Raw genomic sequence first — 18,609 nt, forward strand, 5'->3', positions numbered from 1 at the left:
TGTTATTCACCAAAGCACTCACCAGGCATCCTCTGAATCCTGCTGAGCTTTCAAAGGCTGGAGAGCAATGACAAGGAAGGAATGAATAAGTCTAGAAATGGATGAATAGAGAGAGAACAGTGGAGGAGTGCAGAGCTGTTCTCATAGCCTCATTCTTCCCTCTGCTGCTGCCGCGTGCTCTCTTTCTCTCTCTCTCTCTCTCTCTCTGTCTCTCTCTCTCAGCTTCTCTCTCTTTCGGTCTTTCTGTCCCTTGCTTGTAGTGTTCCTGCCTTTTAGAGGAAGGCGGGGCAGAAACTGAGCAACCTCTCCCTCTCTCTCTCTCTCTGTCTCTCTCACTCTACTGCCATCTCCTGGTCTGTGTAGACCTGTTTCTCCCTCCTTCCCTGTATCCTTCTTAACAGTTTTTCCTTTTTAACCCTCTTTCTATTTCTCTCTATCACTCACTCTCACTCTCTCTCTCTCTCTCTCTCTCTCTCTCTCTCTCTCTGCGTGCTCACGTTATCTGTGTTTACAGATTTCACATGCTTCCACACCCACACACAATCCCTCTCCCGCCTCTTTCTCTTCCTGTTCTGAGTTTCTGTCTCCATGTTTGGATGTCCATCGCTTTCCTAGCTACATCAGTGCATTTGTTGGTGTTTCCAAGGTTTCAGAACAAATCAGCTGCCATGGGGAGACATTCGCTTGCTGGTGCTGGGTTTCTGGCGTGTTAGTTTATGGAGGGTTTGATCAGATGCTGAGATGATTCTAAAGGTATATAAAGGAAGATCTGTCTTTCACAGGTGCCAGTAATTTGTGCTATTTCTCATTTATCATACAAAGGTGGTGCTCCTGTCTTTAGGCCTGAAGATGGGTGCAGATGTAATTTTTGAGTTGGTTAAGTATAGTACCAGAGTACTGTGGGAAGTGAGCTCTGTTGATCCCCCCGTGTAACCTCACTCCTGTGTCTACCCAAACTTCAGACTGATAACCCTGTAGAGGAAAGCCCAGATCAGGTTCTTCTTTCTGGCTCAGGTTGCCAAGCAGCCCAGTGGCAATTCAAACCCCAAACCACAGACAAAAAAAATCTAACTATGGCAGCAGTTCAAATGGAGCTCAATTCTTTAAGATGAAATGTGTGTTACATAGGTTATTCTATCAATCTATTGTGACCAGAATACACACAGCATACTCCATACATCGTTGTTCACTGATCACTCAACCACTTCAGGATGCTTGTGGCCAAAATCCCAGGACATACCTCAATACACACCACAATATTCTGTTTAACAAAGCCAGATTTATTACAAGAATGACTCTGATGTAAAGCAAGATTGGGGCAAAATTGAAGAACATCTTGAAATATTCTGTCCTCCATAGCGTAATATCCAGCTCCAACTCATTCAAGATGGAAGCACGAGGTGTTTTTGGTTGCTATCAAGCTTCATGATGACTGCCCTGACCCCAGCATCTCAGTCTGAACAATAATACAACTGAAAGGTTTCACATTGAACCACAATGAACCACATCGCACTGAAAATGATACTGATGTGTTTTTTTTTTTTTTTACAATTTGTCTTGTCTTTGCATTGTGTTCCTATATGTGTAAATAGTGTGTATTTGTGTTTTTATTAAATTAGTGTTTCTTGCTACTATAGACCCCAAATTTCTCCTGGAGAATGAATAAAAAAAAGTCCATCTATCCATCCATAATAATAATGATAATAATAAACTAGAAATCTAATAATCTTTAGAGATGACTGAGTATTTGTAAGGAGTTGTTTTATATAGGCTTGGCATAATCTGAGGATGTTTTTTGAAAGAAAGAAAAATCTTTTACACATATACACACCCATACCTTTGCTTTCTTACTGTCTTGCTATTGAGTGTGTGTTCTTCTTACTTGCAGTATGTACATGCATTGCTGCTTCCAGGGCTTTAGCAAAACCCAGTTGCTCCTGGGAAACTACAAGTAAGGATTAAAACACCATTAAGGGTGTTGAAGGAAAATAATCAGTGGGATGTGTCATTCCCCTACCAGCATCTTTTCTTTCTACACTGAAGTTAATAAGACAAAAAAACAAACAAAAAAAAAACCCAGCTTGTGGTTTGCCTTGCAGCTGACTCTACCTTCTGACTAATCATAGTAGAGAATTCCACAGCACTGTGGTATAAAGCATAATGCATATATAGTATAGTGCATATATACAATCAAGTGTTTGTACAATTGGGAGATTATGCATTTGTAATGATGAATAGAGTAATATAACGATTGGTTTAATAAAACGAAGATTCTTTATGAGGTAGTCATAAAATGATGGAGCCTTTTAAAGTTAATAGGGATTTATGAAAGTACATTATGAGTACATGACAATTTGAAGCCTCATAAAATCTCTTTAAAAAAAAGGTCCTTGAAAGGTTCTTAATAAAAACAAGTCTTGGCCTATGATACATTTGAGAGTATGAGTAAGAGAGAGAGAGAGAGAGAGAGAGAGGTATGAAAAGCCTTCCAGCTATTCAGGAGTGTGATTCTGACGGATAAAAGTGAAGATGCGGCACGTCATGACTAGTTGATAGCAAACCATTGTACAGGAAATCTTTAAGAGGTTTAAAAGTTTGAGAAGTCTTGTTAGAAGTATAGTATTTTGAACCACCCACAAGAAAGGGTTAAAAAAGATGGGAAAAAAAGAAAAGAAAAATTAACATAAAAAAGAGTTGTGCATCTGTGTGTGTGTGTGTGTGTGTGTGTGTGTGTGTATGTGTGTGTGTTTGTGTGTGGCTTACATTCCTAGATCCTTAGACCTGACCTGAAAATATAAAAAGATAAAGGGATTGGAGCAAGAGATAGAGAGGAAACAGTAAAAAGGAGAGAGAATGAGAAAGAGAAAGTGAGGAGAGGGAGGGATAGAAGAACTGAAAGTGAGACAGAGCAGGAAGAGGGAAGGAAACAGCGCATTATCTACTATTGACCTCATTTGCTATAATCTTTCTACATTTAAATGGTCTCTTATTCGGTCCCTCGCTTCCTTACATGCACCCACACACACACACACCCACACATACACACACATTGCTATTCATGCCGCGCCAAATCCCTGCCTTTCATCTCCATTGAATCCCTGCAGCTGTTTGAGGCTGGCAGTATGCTAATGCAAACCGAACATATAATCAATCAAAACATATTAACACTCACTGCAAACTTTAATTCAAAACAGACAGTTCACCCAAACAACACAAAACATTTTATATACCAGGCTTCAGCTACCATCCTCCCCTGTTTCCACTCCTCCATCTGCGATACAAGTCACGTATTGTATAAGAAGTGTGTCTACATTTCTTATTCAACACAAAGTACTGTAATTTCAAAGAAACCTAATATTTGTTATAAAAAATTTACACGAAAAACCTTGTCTTTGAGAAAGCACCCTCTAATGGACAAGCTTCTCAGTATGGCCAATCAGAAATCAGGATTTCATCATGTGACTATTTCAGAGAAAATGGCCACCATCCAAAGTTATTATACTCTACAATATTTACTGTGCTGTGGTTAAAATCCAATGACTTTAATTTTGAAAAAAACTGGAATTAATTGAATGAATGATCATTTTTGATGCATTGTTTTTAGCAAAATTACCTACTGAGGCTTAGCTAGTTAACCTAGCTAGGAGAGTAACAATGTTTTAACGATTTGGCTACGGAGAGTTAGCTAGTTAGTGGTTTAGCTAACCTAGCTAGGAGAGTAATAATGTATTTTTTAGCAAAATTTGCAACTGAAAATTATCTAGTTAGTGGCTTAGCTAACCTAGCTAGATGAGTAATACGCTGTGTTTGAATTGAGGTTGCAATTTTTAATTCTCAAAGAAGCCAAAGAAAACTTCAACTTGAAATTCCGCCTCAACTTGAAATTCCTACTCGGCAACTTGGGTTAGTACGGGTAAGTTAGCTCAAGTACAAGTTCCTCTGCAGTTTATGGCTGCACACAGCATCAGAAGTAAACAAGGTGGGACTTTATACTGTATATTCAAGTATTCACTGTAGATCAATCAACATATACTGATATATTTGCTTGTGAAATCTATAACATTGACTATACAGTTTGTTGGTTGCGGAGGAAAATATCCATCACTCATTACAGTTAGCTTGTTGCTAACAAAAGATGAATGTGTTTTTTTTTTTTAAAGGTCAAAAGTGATGTTAGTCCAACCTAAGAATTATCACTCACAAGGCAAGTTGAATGCAGGAATAAAATAGATAACATTTATAAAGATTCATAATGCATAATTTAAGTAGCTACTTTAAGAGTGTTGTGATAGCATCTGCATTTAAGGCCATTTTTTTATATTAAAATGAAAGTTTAACTGAGCCATCTTGACAGTTTGATTTTAAAAACATGTTTCTCGCTCAGACCTTCTTTCTGTCTTTTCAGACAATGAATCTCTCTTTTTTTTATCAAAGAAAGTTTATTAAGCAATAAATTCATGCTGAGATTTGTTCTAATATCACAGTTTCCTTGACGACATCGTTCGTGAAGCAGAGAGAGGAAAAAAACGAGGGGGAGAATGAGCAATATGGACAGAAAAAAAAAACTGAATGTTAAAACGTTTTCACTGACCTTGCAATGTATTAGAATGTTGAATGTCACAAAAACATTAGAACATTTTTGTCAAGAACGCACAATGGAAGAGTGTATTCTCACATTTGCACAACATACTTTTAACACTGCTGTGAAATGGTATTCGCATATATTCTGATGCTGTATTGTTAACAGATCTTTCTCTGAAACCTGATGGAATGCTCTTATATGCAGCTTTTCCCGTTAATGGTCTAAACTCATACTTAATAGTTAAACTGTGGCATTGATGCATACTGTAATAACAACACAGCTTAGCTGCTGCTTATAATATTTTAAGGAGGTTTGGCTTAAAGCCCAAAAGAATAAGATTTCTTATGATCTCCTACATCACTTTTGCCAAAAAACAGACCAAATTAAAAAAAAAAAAGTAACTATTGATTTCTTTGCACATCAATGGTGTACTATGGTTTGGCAGTATACCATGATACAGAAATTTAAAATACTCATATTGTTAAAATAATGCTATTCCAGAATATTAGATCGCAGAAGCATCATCTACTCACAGAACAATCATAACTGATAAAAAAAAAATCAGAAAAAATACTGTAATATTTCCCAAAACCAAATACCTATGTTAATACTGACAATACTGCTGCACTGTTATATAAGTTTTCATCAACATCTTAAAAAATGTCAAATTATAGACCAACTGAGTTGTATAATTTTTTAAAAAACCTTTCTAGCAGCACAATGTTGTTCCATTCTGCTGGCAAACTGACTTATTGGACATTTTCAATCAGGAATAACAAAGGAATTATTTTATCACCACATGTCTGTTATAAGATTAGTCAGGACAATGTTGGGTTTCTGCGTCTAGAGTATCGTGACTCTGTGTTTAGCTGCTGGTGAGCAGGGCGATGGGAAAGGGGAGGGGTGTGAGCCCCTGCTGGGCAAACAATTCACACCTCTCCACACTAACACTGGTACAGAGATAAAATGGACAGCACAACTAAAGATTTTTTGATAGTAAAACACCGTATACAACTGCCACAATAAAATTATAACATTTAAACATATCAGGCTAGGCAAAAAAAGAAATACTTATGAAAAGCTGCTAATTCTTGTGTCTATGAGCCATTAACCACTACTGTGGAGTTTGACCTCACAAATAAATTCAATGCTGAACACAGGCACCCCAAAACATTTTTTGGCCTCTGGTAAAAAGGGATAAAATCCTAATTTGCTGTTGATGTATAATATAAAAAAAACAGTTTCACACAAAATATGATACATTGCAGTTGAGACCTGGTGGCCTTCATTATGTTTGTTCATCTGAAAAGTGCTCTTTTACATAATATGTTTGTTCTGTAAAATTATTCTGTAGCATTGAATTTTTTGTTTAGAAATCTAAAATGTTTTTTTTCTTACTGACTCAATAGCGCAGAAGTCCTAAGATAAATATTGAAGATGAAATTTGTACTGAAAAAAAAGGGGTGCTAAGACTTTTGCACCACATTCAGAGCAGAGCCTGCTCCTCACATTACATTATAGATGATAAGAGAGTAAAAGAGAGATCTTGTAGCTGCTTAAGGCGATAGCTGGAAAGGAAGTCAGGGAGAAGCAGAGGGAAGGATTGGAAATCGATGTTAATTGCTGCATTTATGTAATGAGGAAAAAACAGGGCGTAGAGCAAATAAAGGACGAGTGAAAACAAGAGAAACACATCGAGTCTGGGGTTATGCAAAAGCCCTGAGAGAAGTAACCTGGTGAAAATGTACTCAGATTAATAATGTTAAATGTCAATGCATTATTGCAATCATGCAGGCAATGCCTCAGGGAACATATTTTATTTTATTTTTTTTTTTACAAATTTGTAGTTTTCAATTAAATAAAAGTGAGAACCTTCTCCTGATCGTCTCTAACCTTTAATATGAGCAGTCATGTGTGTCAGTAAACATATACATTGTGATGTGTACTGATGCTAAAATTCCCTGATATATGAGTGCTTGGTGCAAATGGAGCTTTATAAGAGGCTTTGGCTATTGCTATTAGACTGTCTGGAGACACAAAATGCGATTTCATTCATAGGAGAGAGAGTAAGAAAGAGAGAGAGAGAGAGAGAGAGAGAGAGAGAGAATAGCAGAGAGTTTTGTGCTCTGGATCTCAATTGGATCAAACTACCATACCAAAATATACAGTAGGCCTACGAATCAAAATATAGTCTAAATATATACGTCAAAATAAACTACAAAATACAGTAACTACAAATGTATTAATTAAGGCATAAAACACTCGGGGGCATGCCGTTATAGGAAAATAATCAATTTATTATTGGTGGTATGATGCATGCCGATGCAAAGCAGAGTTAGTGTTTCGACGCTAGTTTCAACGTTGATTATTTTCCAAATAACAGCACATCCCGAAGTGCTTATACCTCATACACCATAGCAATTGCATATTTTTAATCATTAAAGAATGACATGTCATTGTTTTTATCTGTTAATAGTTACATTTAAAGTCTTGGAACATCTAAGCAGTTAGAAAAAGTCATCACTTCCCACACCACCCTCTCTTTTTCTCGCTCTTTCTTGAAGTTAATAAGACAAAAACTGCAGCTTGTCATGATATCGAGACACTGCATAGTGTGTCAGAAAAAATGTAAAAGTTATAGCTTTACTTCTGACTTCTTCTACTCCGGAGTACTTCCAAAAACTGCTAAATAAACATCTCCTCACAGAAACGGTTGCCATATTAACAATTACAGGTTTTTTTAATCTGCTTATGTGGAGCATCGATCGTACAAGTCCCTGTGGAAGTTGTTGCTATAGAAATGATAACGGATTAGCGCTAAGAAATTAGCGACTGTTAGCAATTTGTCTCACAAGAGCGCTGTGGTATCAAACAAAATATAGTATTATATATAGAATATTACTGTATTCTGAAGTGACATTAATGTTTTGATGAATGATAGCTGACGCTAGGTATAACTCTGTGCTTTCTAAAGTGTTACCGAATGCTAGCCTGCTGTTATATTTTTATTCTCTCTCGGTGAAAGCGTTAAGCATAGATACAAAATGAAAGCTGCTTGATTTGCTATCTCACTAGCTGGTGAATAGGATGAAGAGAAAATACCACACCACAAGCTAGATAGAAACAAACCAGTCAGCACATTGCTGCATGTCCATTTCCTGACTGAACTCTTTACAAACAGAAGCTGCTGCCTTTCTGCTAGCAAAGCACTGCTAGGCTCTAGCAGAGAACATCCACCCTTAAACAGCAGAGAGTGTAGGTTGTATTTTAAATACATATTTCAAATCTAGAAATTATGTCCATTGCTTCATGTGCACAAAAATCCACACACACACAAGGCTTTGAACCATTTTTGTTCTGGGATACTGATCTACTGCTAATACTATGACTATTAGCATAACAGGATATGTCATAAACCCACGCTATCCACACACTTAATCCAATTAAATAAGACACATTTGGATTTTTGGGATTTTGAGGCTTACATCATATTATAATCTCATTTAGGGAAATACTGATGTCTGGGTCTATCAGAAACACTGCTGTGAGATTTAAGCTAGTGACTAACAACAACAACAGCAAAAAAAAAAAAAAAAGTAAGACATAAAATTAGGAGAAGAGTTAACAAAACTAAATATGCTAACCGCTAGTGACTAGACTAGAGAGAGAAATGTTGAGAAAGTTTTTTTTACAAGGTGACACTTAATGGTATAATTAGCAAAGGGCTACTTTTGGCAAAGACTATCCGAGTCTAGGTTACAGCTAAATATAGTGACAGGAATATTGATGCTAGGTCCTATCAGGCGAGGAACACTGCAGTGCGAGTTTAGCGTATGATGCAACAGAGGGTTCTAAAGTGGTTTGAAAGCTTGAAGGAGAAGCAGCTAATGTGTACATGTTGGAAGCGTGAAAATGATTCTAATGGGCTTATTCAGCACAAAAAGTAGCCTGATGGTCTTAGGGCTCGAGAGAATATTTCAGGGCATTTCTGCAATCATGGGACACTCAGGTTGTCGGTTTGTGTAATGAAGAAATATCAAGACATAAGTGAAAAGCCAGTACAGTAGTGCAAGAATATCCTGTGTTTTTACACATCTTACATCTTCACACTAGAACTTTCCCAAGCCTAATTTGTCCTTTCTTAGCATTTCTCACTGTCTTTCACACTCTCTACCACTTTATCTCACACTCTTGCCACATTGTTTATCTCTTATTTTTGCTCACTTTTTTTTTAAAACTTGGCAATCATCATTTCTTCTGCTTCTGGTAAGAGTCTGAGCATGTATATTTCCATTTATCGGTGTCTACTGGGTGTTCGTGCATCACTTGCGGTGTGTATGCATATATTTAGCACACTATACTATTTTGCAGAATGTGGAAGAAGCTTGACTTTTGTTGACATGCCTTTTATATTTTCATTATACCACAATTCTGATTGGTCAAGAGGTGTTGATTAATTTTCAATTAACTGCAATTCAGTTGCAGCTCTAGCAGTAATTCAAAGAACAGGTAATTCAAAGAACTTTATCATTTCTATAGGAACAACCCATTCACATGGACTTGCATCATCTACATCTAACAAGAAATTGATTAAAACATGTTATTTAACAAAAAAAAGTCTAAAAGTCGATATGATGAAGCTTTCTGTAAGGAGGCATTTAGATAAAGGAAGGAGTCTCCAGTGTCAGCGCTTTGTAACAGTCAATAAGTCTTCAGGACAGAGGACTTTCTGGTTTCTCAGTCACATGACAAGCTGAGGGTTTTTTTTTGGTCTTCAAGAGAGTGAAAAAAGAGAAGTTGGTGAGTTTATAGCTGTTGTAACTGATAACACGTTTCATGGACGTTCCATTACATTAAATGTGACAATAAGTGGATAAAAATTATGATGTGTCATCCTTTAATAAATAGGAAGTTGTTAGCATTGGCAAATGGCTGTAGTTTAAGAGGAATTAACACTGATCAAAAAATACTTCAGGATGGTAACAGTTGTTGACGTTCACGTCTTTGATTTTGTTCCTAGTACAGCACGCCATGTTGGGTTTTATTCCTCATGTAGTAGCTTGTAGAGAAAAACATTTGGGCCAAAGTTCATAGATATTTCATCACAGGGAAGAGTCAGTAAAGAGAATGCTTATTTGCACAATTGTAGCCCATTCATTAGCAAGTTAGCTAATGAACACTTCAAGAACTTTATTGCACACACTATAATTTGATTAGAGATACATTTGTGCATTCCTCAGGGCATTCTGTGAATCACCAAGTTGGGCACTGAGACTACAGTGTATAATCAAGTGCAATAAAATAACCACCATGGATTCTAGGCTTCCTCATTGGAGTGTTTTTGTTTGAAATGGCATTACAGTAAGAATGCAGCTACAATATAATTAGAGATTTTAAATAAAATGAAAAAAAAGCAGTATTATTACTGTACTTCAGACTGGAGTGAATACATGGGACATCTAGTACTCATTTAATTAATGGAATGTTAATTAATTAAACCAATTAAAATATAGTATAATGTTTTCTACTCCATGCTTTTGTGTATCAACCGTTCTGAAGAGAAGAGTTTTTGCTATTGACGCACTGAGCTCTAGAAATTACACAGAAAAAAAATGTTGAAGAAAAACGGAAAAGCTTCATTGTGTCTTTAATTTGAGAATGCAAGACACAGGGAAGGGTGGAGAGATGGAGAAATGACAGACTGGAGTGTAAAGCTCTGTCGGTTTTCTCAGCATGTCGGCAGCGACCTTGATACGCAGATTGCTGTGAAACGCAGACACACACACTTGCCACTTTTCTACTTATGTGCATATATAAATCTTTAAGCACTCACTTATACATCAGTAACAGCTGCCTTGAACAGAAACCTTCGCTTCAGTGAACTGCAACTCGTATCATGTACGCCAGATGCACATGCATGTGCAATGCTGTGCATTTAGTCATGAATGTGGATTTAATGCCGGGACAGCACAGACATTTATTTTTTTTTTTTTAATTATACATATTGTTAACACTGTCTATAGTCTGTACTTATAAACGTTTATTATTATGACCTTGACTATACTTCTTTGTAAATTGTCTATAATAATGTCTTAAACTTTTCATACTGTTATAATTGATTTATTTAATATGAATATTATTTCTGATGCCTTTATGTTGAATTCTCTGTTTATTATTGGTGAGAGAAGGTGTTGATTCATTTTCTTCAACAGCAGCTTAGACAGTAATTCCAGCTGCAAGCCAAATCGCAGATTCACATTAAACCAATTTGTTATCTTTTATATAGTAACAATTTACAAAGGGCTTCGAATGGCAGAGACGCCACATAAAAAAATGTCTGTAATTGTTGAGATAGTGAAATTTTCGAAAGTTTTGGAAGGAGTCTCCAGTTTCAGGGCTTTGTAACAGTCACAGATAAAGCCCTTTAAGTTTAAGCTATATTTATTTGTCTTCTTAACCTCATGAGAGAAAGAAAAAGAGAGGCAAGGTAAGGGAATGTTTATAGCTACTATAATGTAAATGATAACAGGGACTAACTTGTTTCTCACGGATGTTCCACAACATTAAACGTAAATATAAATGAATAAAAAGTATGATGTGTCATGCTTTACGAAAAATAGTATTAGCGTAGAGAACTTGCTGTGTGGTATAAGAAGGAAAAAAATACACTTCAAGAAGTGCTGTCATAGGAAAATAATCAACTTCAGGGTGGGAAGAGTGACCTTGCTCTTTGTGTCAGGCATCACTGATTATTTTCCTATAACAGCATGCCACGTAGTGTTTTATTTCTGTAGATGTGGTGTACTACACTTATGTTCTTGTTTGCAATAAAGCAGATTTCATATTAATTAGAATCATTTCAGTATGATGCATTTTTCAAGAATTCTAAAATGACTGCAGGTCTATGACACTGTATCAGACTTTTTAAAGTTTACATAGAAAAGAGTTATAAGAATTATAAGCAAAGTCATAACAATGTAGGAATATGTGCATCATAGCAAATGTGTTGATTGAATGGTTTGAAAAGATGGATGGTAACTCAGCAACTACTGAGTGTCACCTTATCTGTCACTGAAATCATGCGAATCAATTTAATTGCCAAAAATGGAGTGTAGGTGTAGGAGTGTGCATGTACGAGTGTACTGAGGTTATTCAGGATAATCACTAATGGAGCGTTTAAGTGTTAAGGCAAAAAGTTTAAAAAAAAAAAAAAAAGAAAAGGCTCGAAAGAGAATATCCCATAATATTTCAGCAATCTTACTCAAGTGCTGGCTCAAGTGTTAGTGAGTGGAATGACAAAGCAGTACCAATCCAAGTCAAACAAAACTCACAAAAATTTGAGTTAACGTGTAGTGATGGGCAATTTGACGTGAATCAATTCGCAAAAGTAATGAGGAAACGTCAGAATGTGAGCAAGCTGTAAGACCGAAGTACCTCAATCCTGTATTTTAAACCTTATATTCACACTAGAACAAGCAGAATGTATTTGTAATGTTCTTACCTGTCATTATCTACAGGTCTGAAGCCAGGCAGGATGTGTTTGAAACTGCTGTTCCTGTCCAGCTTGGGTTGACTCTTAGTCCTCTTTATTGATCCCTTTAACCTGCGACTCAGGAAACCCTAATGAGAATAAGTGACACAGAGAAAAGAGATGATTAATACTCACACTCAGTGATGCTTAAGGCATTGAAGCTGTGCCAGTGCCATGTTATAATTATTCAGTATCTTATAATGTACTGTCAGTCTTGCTTTCATCTACAATTTTTCAACATGCTGGCCACTGACTTTCTTTTGCACTTGGGGGTGACCTTGATAGAGAAGTGCCTACATTTTCTGGAAAACCTGGAATCTTATAGACTAGCTTTCCAGCTGTAGAAGACACCTGGCAAATCAGCAATGATCCTGTGGTGGTCTGATGACAGATAGATTACAGTCAGTAATTGTTCATTCATTCATTCATTCATTCATTCATTCATCACTTTACACTGGTCAAGGTTTCAGCATCAACAATGCTCCTATGATGGCCTGGTGACAGTGACAGTGAGTAACTGCTTTTTCATTCATTCATTCATTCATTCATTTATCACTTTATGTGTCAGTGGCCTGGTAGTCAAGGGTAGCCAGTAATTGTTCATTCATTCATTTATCCAGCTATTCACTCATTTATCACTACACACTGGTCAGGGTTTTCATATGAGCAGTACGCCTGTGGTGGCCTGGTGACAGATGGACTACAGTCAGTAACTCATTCATTTATTCATTCATTCATCCATCCATCCATCTGGTTATCCATCCATCCATTCATCAGTTTACACGGGTGTTTGGATCAGCAATGTTTCTGTGGCTTCCTGGTGGTAGATGGACTACAGTCAGTAATCATTCATTCATTCATTCATTCATTCACTTGCTTATCATGTTATACTGGTCAGGTTGCCTGTGTCAGCAATGCTCCTGTGGTGGCCTGGTGGTAGATGGACTACAGTCAGTACTTGTTCATTCATTCATTCATTCATTCATTTATCACTATAGACTGGTCAGGTTGTTAGTGTTAGTACTGCTCCTGTGGTGGCCTGGTGACAGTGGACTACAGTCAGTATTCACTCACTCACTCATTCATTCATTCATTCATTCATCACTATAGACTGGTCAGGTTGTTAGTGTTAGCACTGCTCCTGTGGTGGCCTGGTGACAGTGGACTACAGTCAGTATTAACTCACTCACTCACTCACTCATTCATTCACTCATTCATTCATTCATTCATTCATTCATCACTATAGACTGGTCAGGTGGTGGCCTGGTGACAGATGGACTACAGTCAGTAATTTTTCATACATTCATTCATTCACTGCTTTATACTGGTCAGGGTGTCTGTCTCAGTAATTGTATAGCTCAAAATACACATAAATAGTATGTAGCTGTACAGCCACTTGTGTCACTTTTAATATTTCTGAAAGCATAATTAAAAATCTTTTAATAATTGATTGAGGAATGGTGTGTGTGTGTGTGTCTGTGTGTGTGTGTGTGTGTGTGAGGGGTCAATAGGGATTCTACTAAGGACTTTAATGTTAAAGATCTTGTCAGTAGTGATTGATGCTAAGATAGAATGACAAATACTCTGGAAAAGTCAGCATGCTGTGGGATTGTGGTGCCTCAGTGGTTAAGGATACAAACTAGGAGTTTATAAGTTCAAATCCCACTTGAGCAAGACGCTTAACCCTCAGCTGCTTAACAGTTGGCTTGAATTAAATATAGATAAAAGTATCTGCATAGGGAATAAACAATTTCCTGCATCGGCAAGTATGCTGATCTAATTTGCTCCACGGTCATTTGCATAGAGTAGAAGATCAGAGAAGAAGACCACTAGAAAATGAGCAAATGGCAAAAGAAATAGAAAATAAGATGATGGAGGTCACTTGAATCACCACAAGGTTTTCTTGTGCTGTTTGGGTTAAGAGATATGGAGGTAGAATTCTGAATTCAGAGTTTATGGTCTCCGATTGCACACCAGAAGAGAGAACAAGGGAACAGAATAGATAAAAGAAAGACGGAGGTGGAGATTTTATACAGGACAAAACTTTCTAACATGATTTAAGGTCATTCAATTATAATTACCACTTCTAATTCCATGTCATCTTTCACTTCTTTTTATTCATATTCACTGTGTGTGTGTGTGTGTATTCAGCCACTCAATAATCAACTTCTTCTAGTTACCATGGTGATACTGGGCTGTGACCGAGAAATTTGAAAAAGAATGAGAAGAGAGAGTGAAAGAGTGATAGAAAGACAAGGAGGCAAGGGCAAATGAAGTCAAAAGTATGCATCTTAGTTTGAGACTGATGGGGCAGAATTGCAACACAATGAGAAAAAAGAAAAGAAAAAGGTACAGTAAGAGAGAGAGAGTATGTACACAGCATACAGTGTGTACTCACACACACACACACACACACAAAGCAGTGTTGGCTTTACTAAATAATGCTATGCCTACACTATTTAACCTGGGTGGTGGGTGTAAGGGTAGTGATACCTATATAAGTATACCTTTATGATAACCGTCATAAACCTACATAAACATCTATAAAGCCTTATACTAACAGGCATCAAATGTCATCAGAACTTTGGTAACACTTTAAATAAGCCTATTTTCCATAATGATGAATAGCACCTACACAAGCTCCTTATGACAACTGTCATAAACCTACTTAAACAGGCTTAATCTACTTAAAAGGCTTATTCTAACAGGCATCAAAAGTCATGAAGACTTTGGTACAATTAACTTAAGGCCAGTGTCTGTAGAGATACATAGCAACAAAATAAGCCCTTTATGACAACTGTCCTAAACCTCCATAAATGTTTATAAAGGCTTACTCTAGAAGATGTTAACTGTTATAGACTTTGGTAACGAATAATGTAAGTGTCCATAGTGACAATTAGCAACTACATAAGCCTATTATGACAATTGTCATAACATGTTATAGACTTTGGTAACAAATACTGTAAGGCTAGCGTCCATAGTGATAAATAAACCTATATAAACATTTGGAAAGATTTATTCTAACAGGTGTTTGTGGTACATAGCAACTATATAAGCCTTTATGACAACTGTAAAACCTACATAAACAGTTGTAAAGGCTTATTCTGACAGATATCAACTGTCATAAAGACTGTGGTAACTCATTACTCAAAGGTCATGTTCACAGTGATACATAGCACCTACACAGGTCCTTTATGACAATTGTCATAAACCTACATAAGCATTTGTAAAGATTTAATCTAACGTGTTCACTGTCATAAAGTCTGTGGTAACACTTAAGGCTGTTTTTCATAGAAATTGTACTTACATTCAGTATATAAGCCCTTTCTAACTCTTATAACTGTCATAAACCTTCCTTAAAATTTAGAAGCGCTTATTCCAATAGGTCTCAGCTTGACATTAACTTAACAAGCATAGGTTTTATGACGGTTGATGCCTGTTTGAATAAGCCTTTGAAAATGCCTGTAGATTAACGTCAGTTGTCATGAAGGGGTTATGTAGATGTTATAGTGATATAATGTAATTTTTTGTAAACCTTTAAATAAAGCTTTAAAAATGCCTGTGGGTTTGTCATTTGGCAGGAAGGGGTTATGTAGATGTAATGTAGCTTCATGAATACCGTTATATACACCTTTAAAATGCCTGTAGGAGTATGTCAGTTATCAGGAAGTGGTTATGTACACTTCCTGTACTGTAGATGTAATGTAGCTATATGAATCCTTTAAATAAACAGTCCAAATGCTTGTAGATATTTTCTCAGTTGGTATAAAGGGGTTATGTAGATGTCATGATGTAATGTAGCTTTATGAATGCCTTGAAATTAACCTTTAAAATGCATTGTAGGTTTATGTGAGTTGACATAAAGTGGTTATATAGATGTCATGTAGCTTAATGAATGCCATCATTAAGTAAACTGTTACTTCCTAACCACAGCCTCAGTAACTAAAAGTGAATGTTTGGTTGTTTAGTTGTTTAGTATGTCCTCACAATCTCCAAATTCTCATGTTCTCCTATCACTGTGGAAACATTTGTTCCTCACAAAGCACTAAAACATGCCCACCCCTACACACAAACATCTTCTGATATAAATGTAATTGTAAGCAGCCATTTATTAGGCTGCTCTAGTCACAATTACAGCATCTGCATATTTGATTACTCTAGCCAAATGAACACACACACTTCCCTCCTCACACACACCCCTAATCACAGACTAATCACTCAAGGTTTCAATGCACTAATTACATTGTGAAGGCACAGTGCAGAGATGCAAATTAGGAAATGGAAGACAAACTCGAAAACAACGAGAGATGTCGCACAGATGTATGCCCTGCTATAGTCACTATGTCTGAATCCTCAACATATTTTCCTCTGAGCTAGCCATGGGCCAGTTATATTGCTGTATTATAAATAATAGGCATCGTTCTTTTATCATTCTTTTTAGGTTATGGTCTCTAGATTCTCTAGATTGTTACCACCAAATTTCAGAGCTTTTTTGAACACCAATGTGTTATCAAGTTATTATTTAAAAGTAATGCTAGAGAAAGGCTACAGACATTGGACAATACTTTTGCTACAATAGCTAGTTAGCGATGGCAATCTTTGCCATTTAAACTTTACTAGGAACATATAAATTCCTCACATGCCAATGCATATTAGCACGTGCAGTTTGACTTGTCTATAAGCATAACTTGATATCAAAATAGTGAAATTTATTTAAATAAATACTTGAAAGTATTGGAAGTATTTACTGTATTGTAATATTTAATTAGTACTGAACTTTCAATACTTCATGCATAAGAGTTGTGTTCTCTTTTCTAGTCAGTAAGAATAAAGGATGATGATCAAATCGGATACTAGGCAATGAGATTTAGCTACTAAACAAGAATTCTGCTTTTGGTCGTAGTTACGCAAATATTTTCCCTGTGTTTTGGTATCTGCAGTTTGTTTGATTTGTTATTTCTACATACAGCAATTCATTTAGAAATGAATACATGATGACATGTTTATATCAGATCTAAATGCGCATACTGATAAAGTGGCCTTCATCGAGAAACTTCTGCTATGGTCTAAACCTTTCTTGCACCACCACAATATACAAATCCTGCATTAAATGATTAAATGATCCTGTCTGACACGTTTCTTATTAAAACTGCACAACACTATAAGAAAATTGATGCAATTTGGTTGGATGGAGGGGAATTTTAAACCCAGTTTTCTACCAATTTGGTTAGTTTCCAATTCCCACCCACTAGCTAGCTCTAGCTACTAATTGGAGAGAATGAAGACTAGCACATGCTTCCTCCAAGAGACATGAAGACAGTCACCTCTTCTTTTCAAACTGCAGCTGAACACACTCTGAGGAAAGTGCTATCTACCGTCTTCTGTATACACGAGCACACCAAAGCAAATGATTGGCTAGTGTCGCTGTGATTGACAGGGGAGAGAGTAAGGTCATTCCTCCCACCCAGCCAGCATGGCCAAGTTTGCTGTCTTGGAAACTTTACATATATACGTCTTGTAAATTAATTTTGCAATTTATTCTTCTTCTAAAAGCATTTTCACTTTACAGAATGTCTTGATTATGTCTTTACAAGTGGAACAGCAGTGTATATTTCCCAAACAAGATAAATCCAGTGGAAAAAAAGACAAGACATAGATTACTTTTTGTCCTTTGTCTTCTTAAAGTTTGTAATTTTTGTCCCATCTGTAGCAGCATGAGAAGTTCTAGAGGTCTCCGGATCGCAGTTTATGCGCTCGTTGACTCCCACGCCTTCCTGTACTAGTGGCTTATGGGAACCTGGAGGCTGTTTAGACCCCAGAGTCCAGTGTAATCTATCCATCTGTGAGTTTCTGATTGCATCCCCTGGCTCAATCTGTTCACTAGGCAAAAAGCTTGATTTATGCATCACTCACATCTGTGATCCAAGGTTTGTTTTTTTTTTTTTTTTCCTGGATGCACTCTGTTCATGAATACAGTTAGGAATTTAGAGTAGACTTTCTTGCTGAACTTTAAAACCTGAAAATGTTTTTATCGACTTAAGTTTAAAACTGAGTCCCAAAAAATAAAATTATAGTAAATTAATATTAAAGAAAGCACCATATTAAAAGGCTCCTCCAAATTATAAATCCAAATATAAGCAGGGGTCATAGAATATTCTGATGGTGGTATAATATACAACACTTGAGTAAGGCTAAAATCCAAATCCTAATATAATCCATTATGCATCATCTGTAGACAATTCAATCAGACCACTCGATTTCACTTCAAGATAGTTAGCTAAGGTGGATATCATAGCTGTCTGATCTTATATGGAGTAAAAAGGAAGCTAATTAGATACTAGTCTCAATCTCAGACACTCCGCCCACAGGCCACAGAGCATCTGATACCTTTTGTACACTTTTTTTGGCCACAAGCCTCAAGCTTTTGAAAGTTGGAATCTAATTAGCTTTTCTGCACTTCCATGTATAATCATGTCTGTGTGCCGGGTTTTGAGCA

The 18,609-nt window shown here is 36.6% G+C and overlaps 1 protein-coding gene across 5 annotated transcripts in view; it reads right to left on the reverse strand.

Moving 5' to 3' along the window:
* dab2ipb (DAB2 interacting protein b) overlaps positions 1–18,609 on the reverse strand; it is a 157,866-nt gene that overhangs the window by 53,920 nt on the left and 85,337 nt on the right. For 4 of the 5 annotated variants that reach the window (XM_053230534.1, XM_026922047.3, XM_026922048.3 and 1 more), the window contains one exon: positions 12,084–12,202. In XM_053230534.1, the coding sequence (XP_053086509.1) occupies positions 12,084–12,202 (119 nt within the window). Of the gene's footprint in view, positions 1–22; positions 445–12,083; positions 12,203–18,609 lie in introns of those variants that run through there. The other variant, XM_026922049.3, reaches the window with a different exon arrangement.

The sequence above is a fragment of the Pangasianodon hypophthalmus genome, chromosome 27 (genome assembly GCF_027358585.1).
Source record: "Pangasianodon hypophthalmus isolate fPanHyp1 chromosome 27, fPanHyp1.pri, whole genome shotgun sequence".
Lineage (NCBI taxonomy): Eukaryota > Metazoa > Chordata > Actinopteri > Siluriformes > Pangasiidae > Pangasianodon > Pangasianodon hypophthalmus.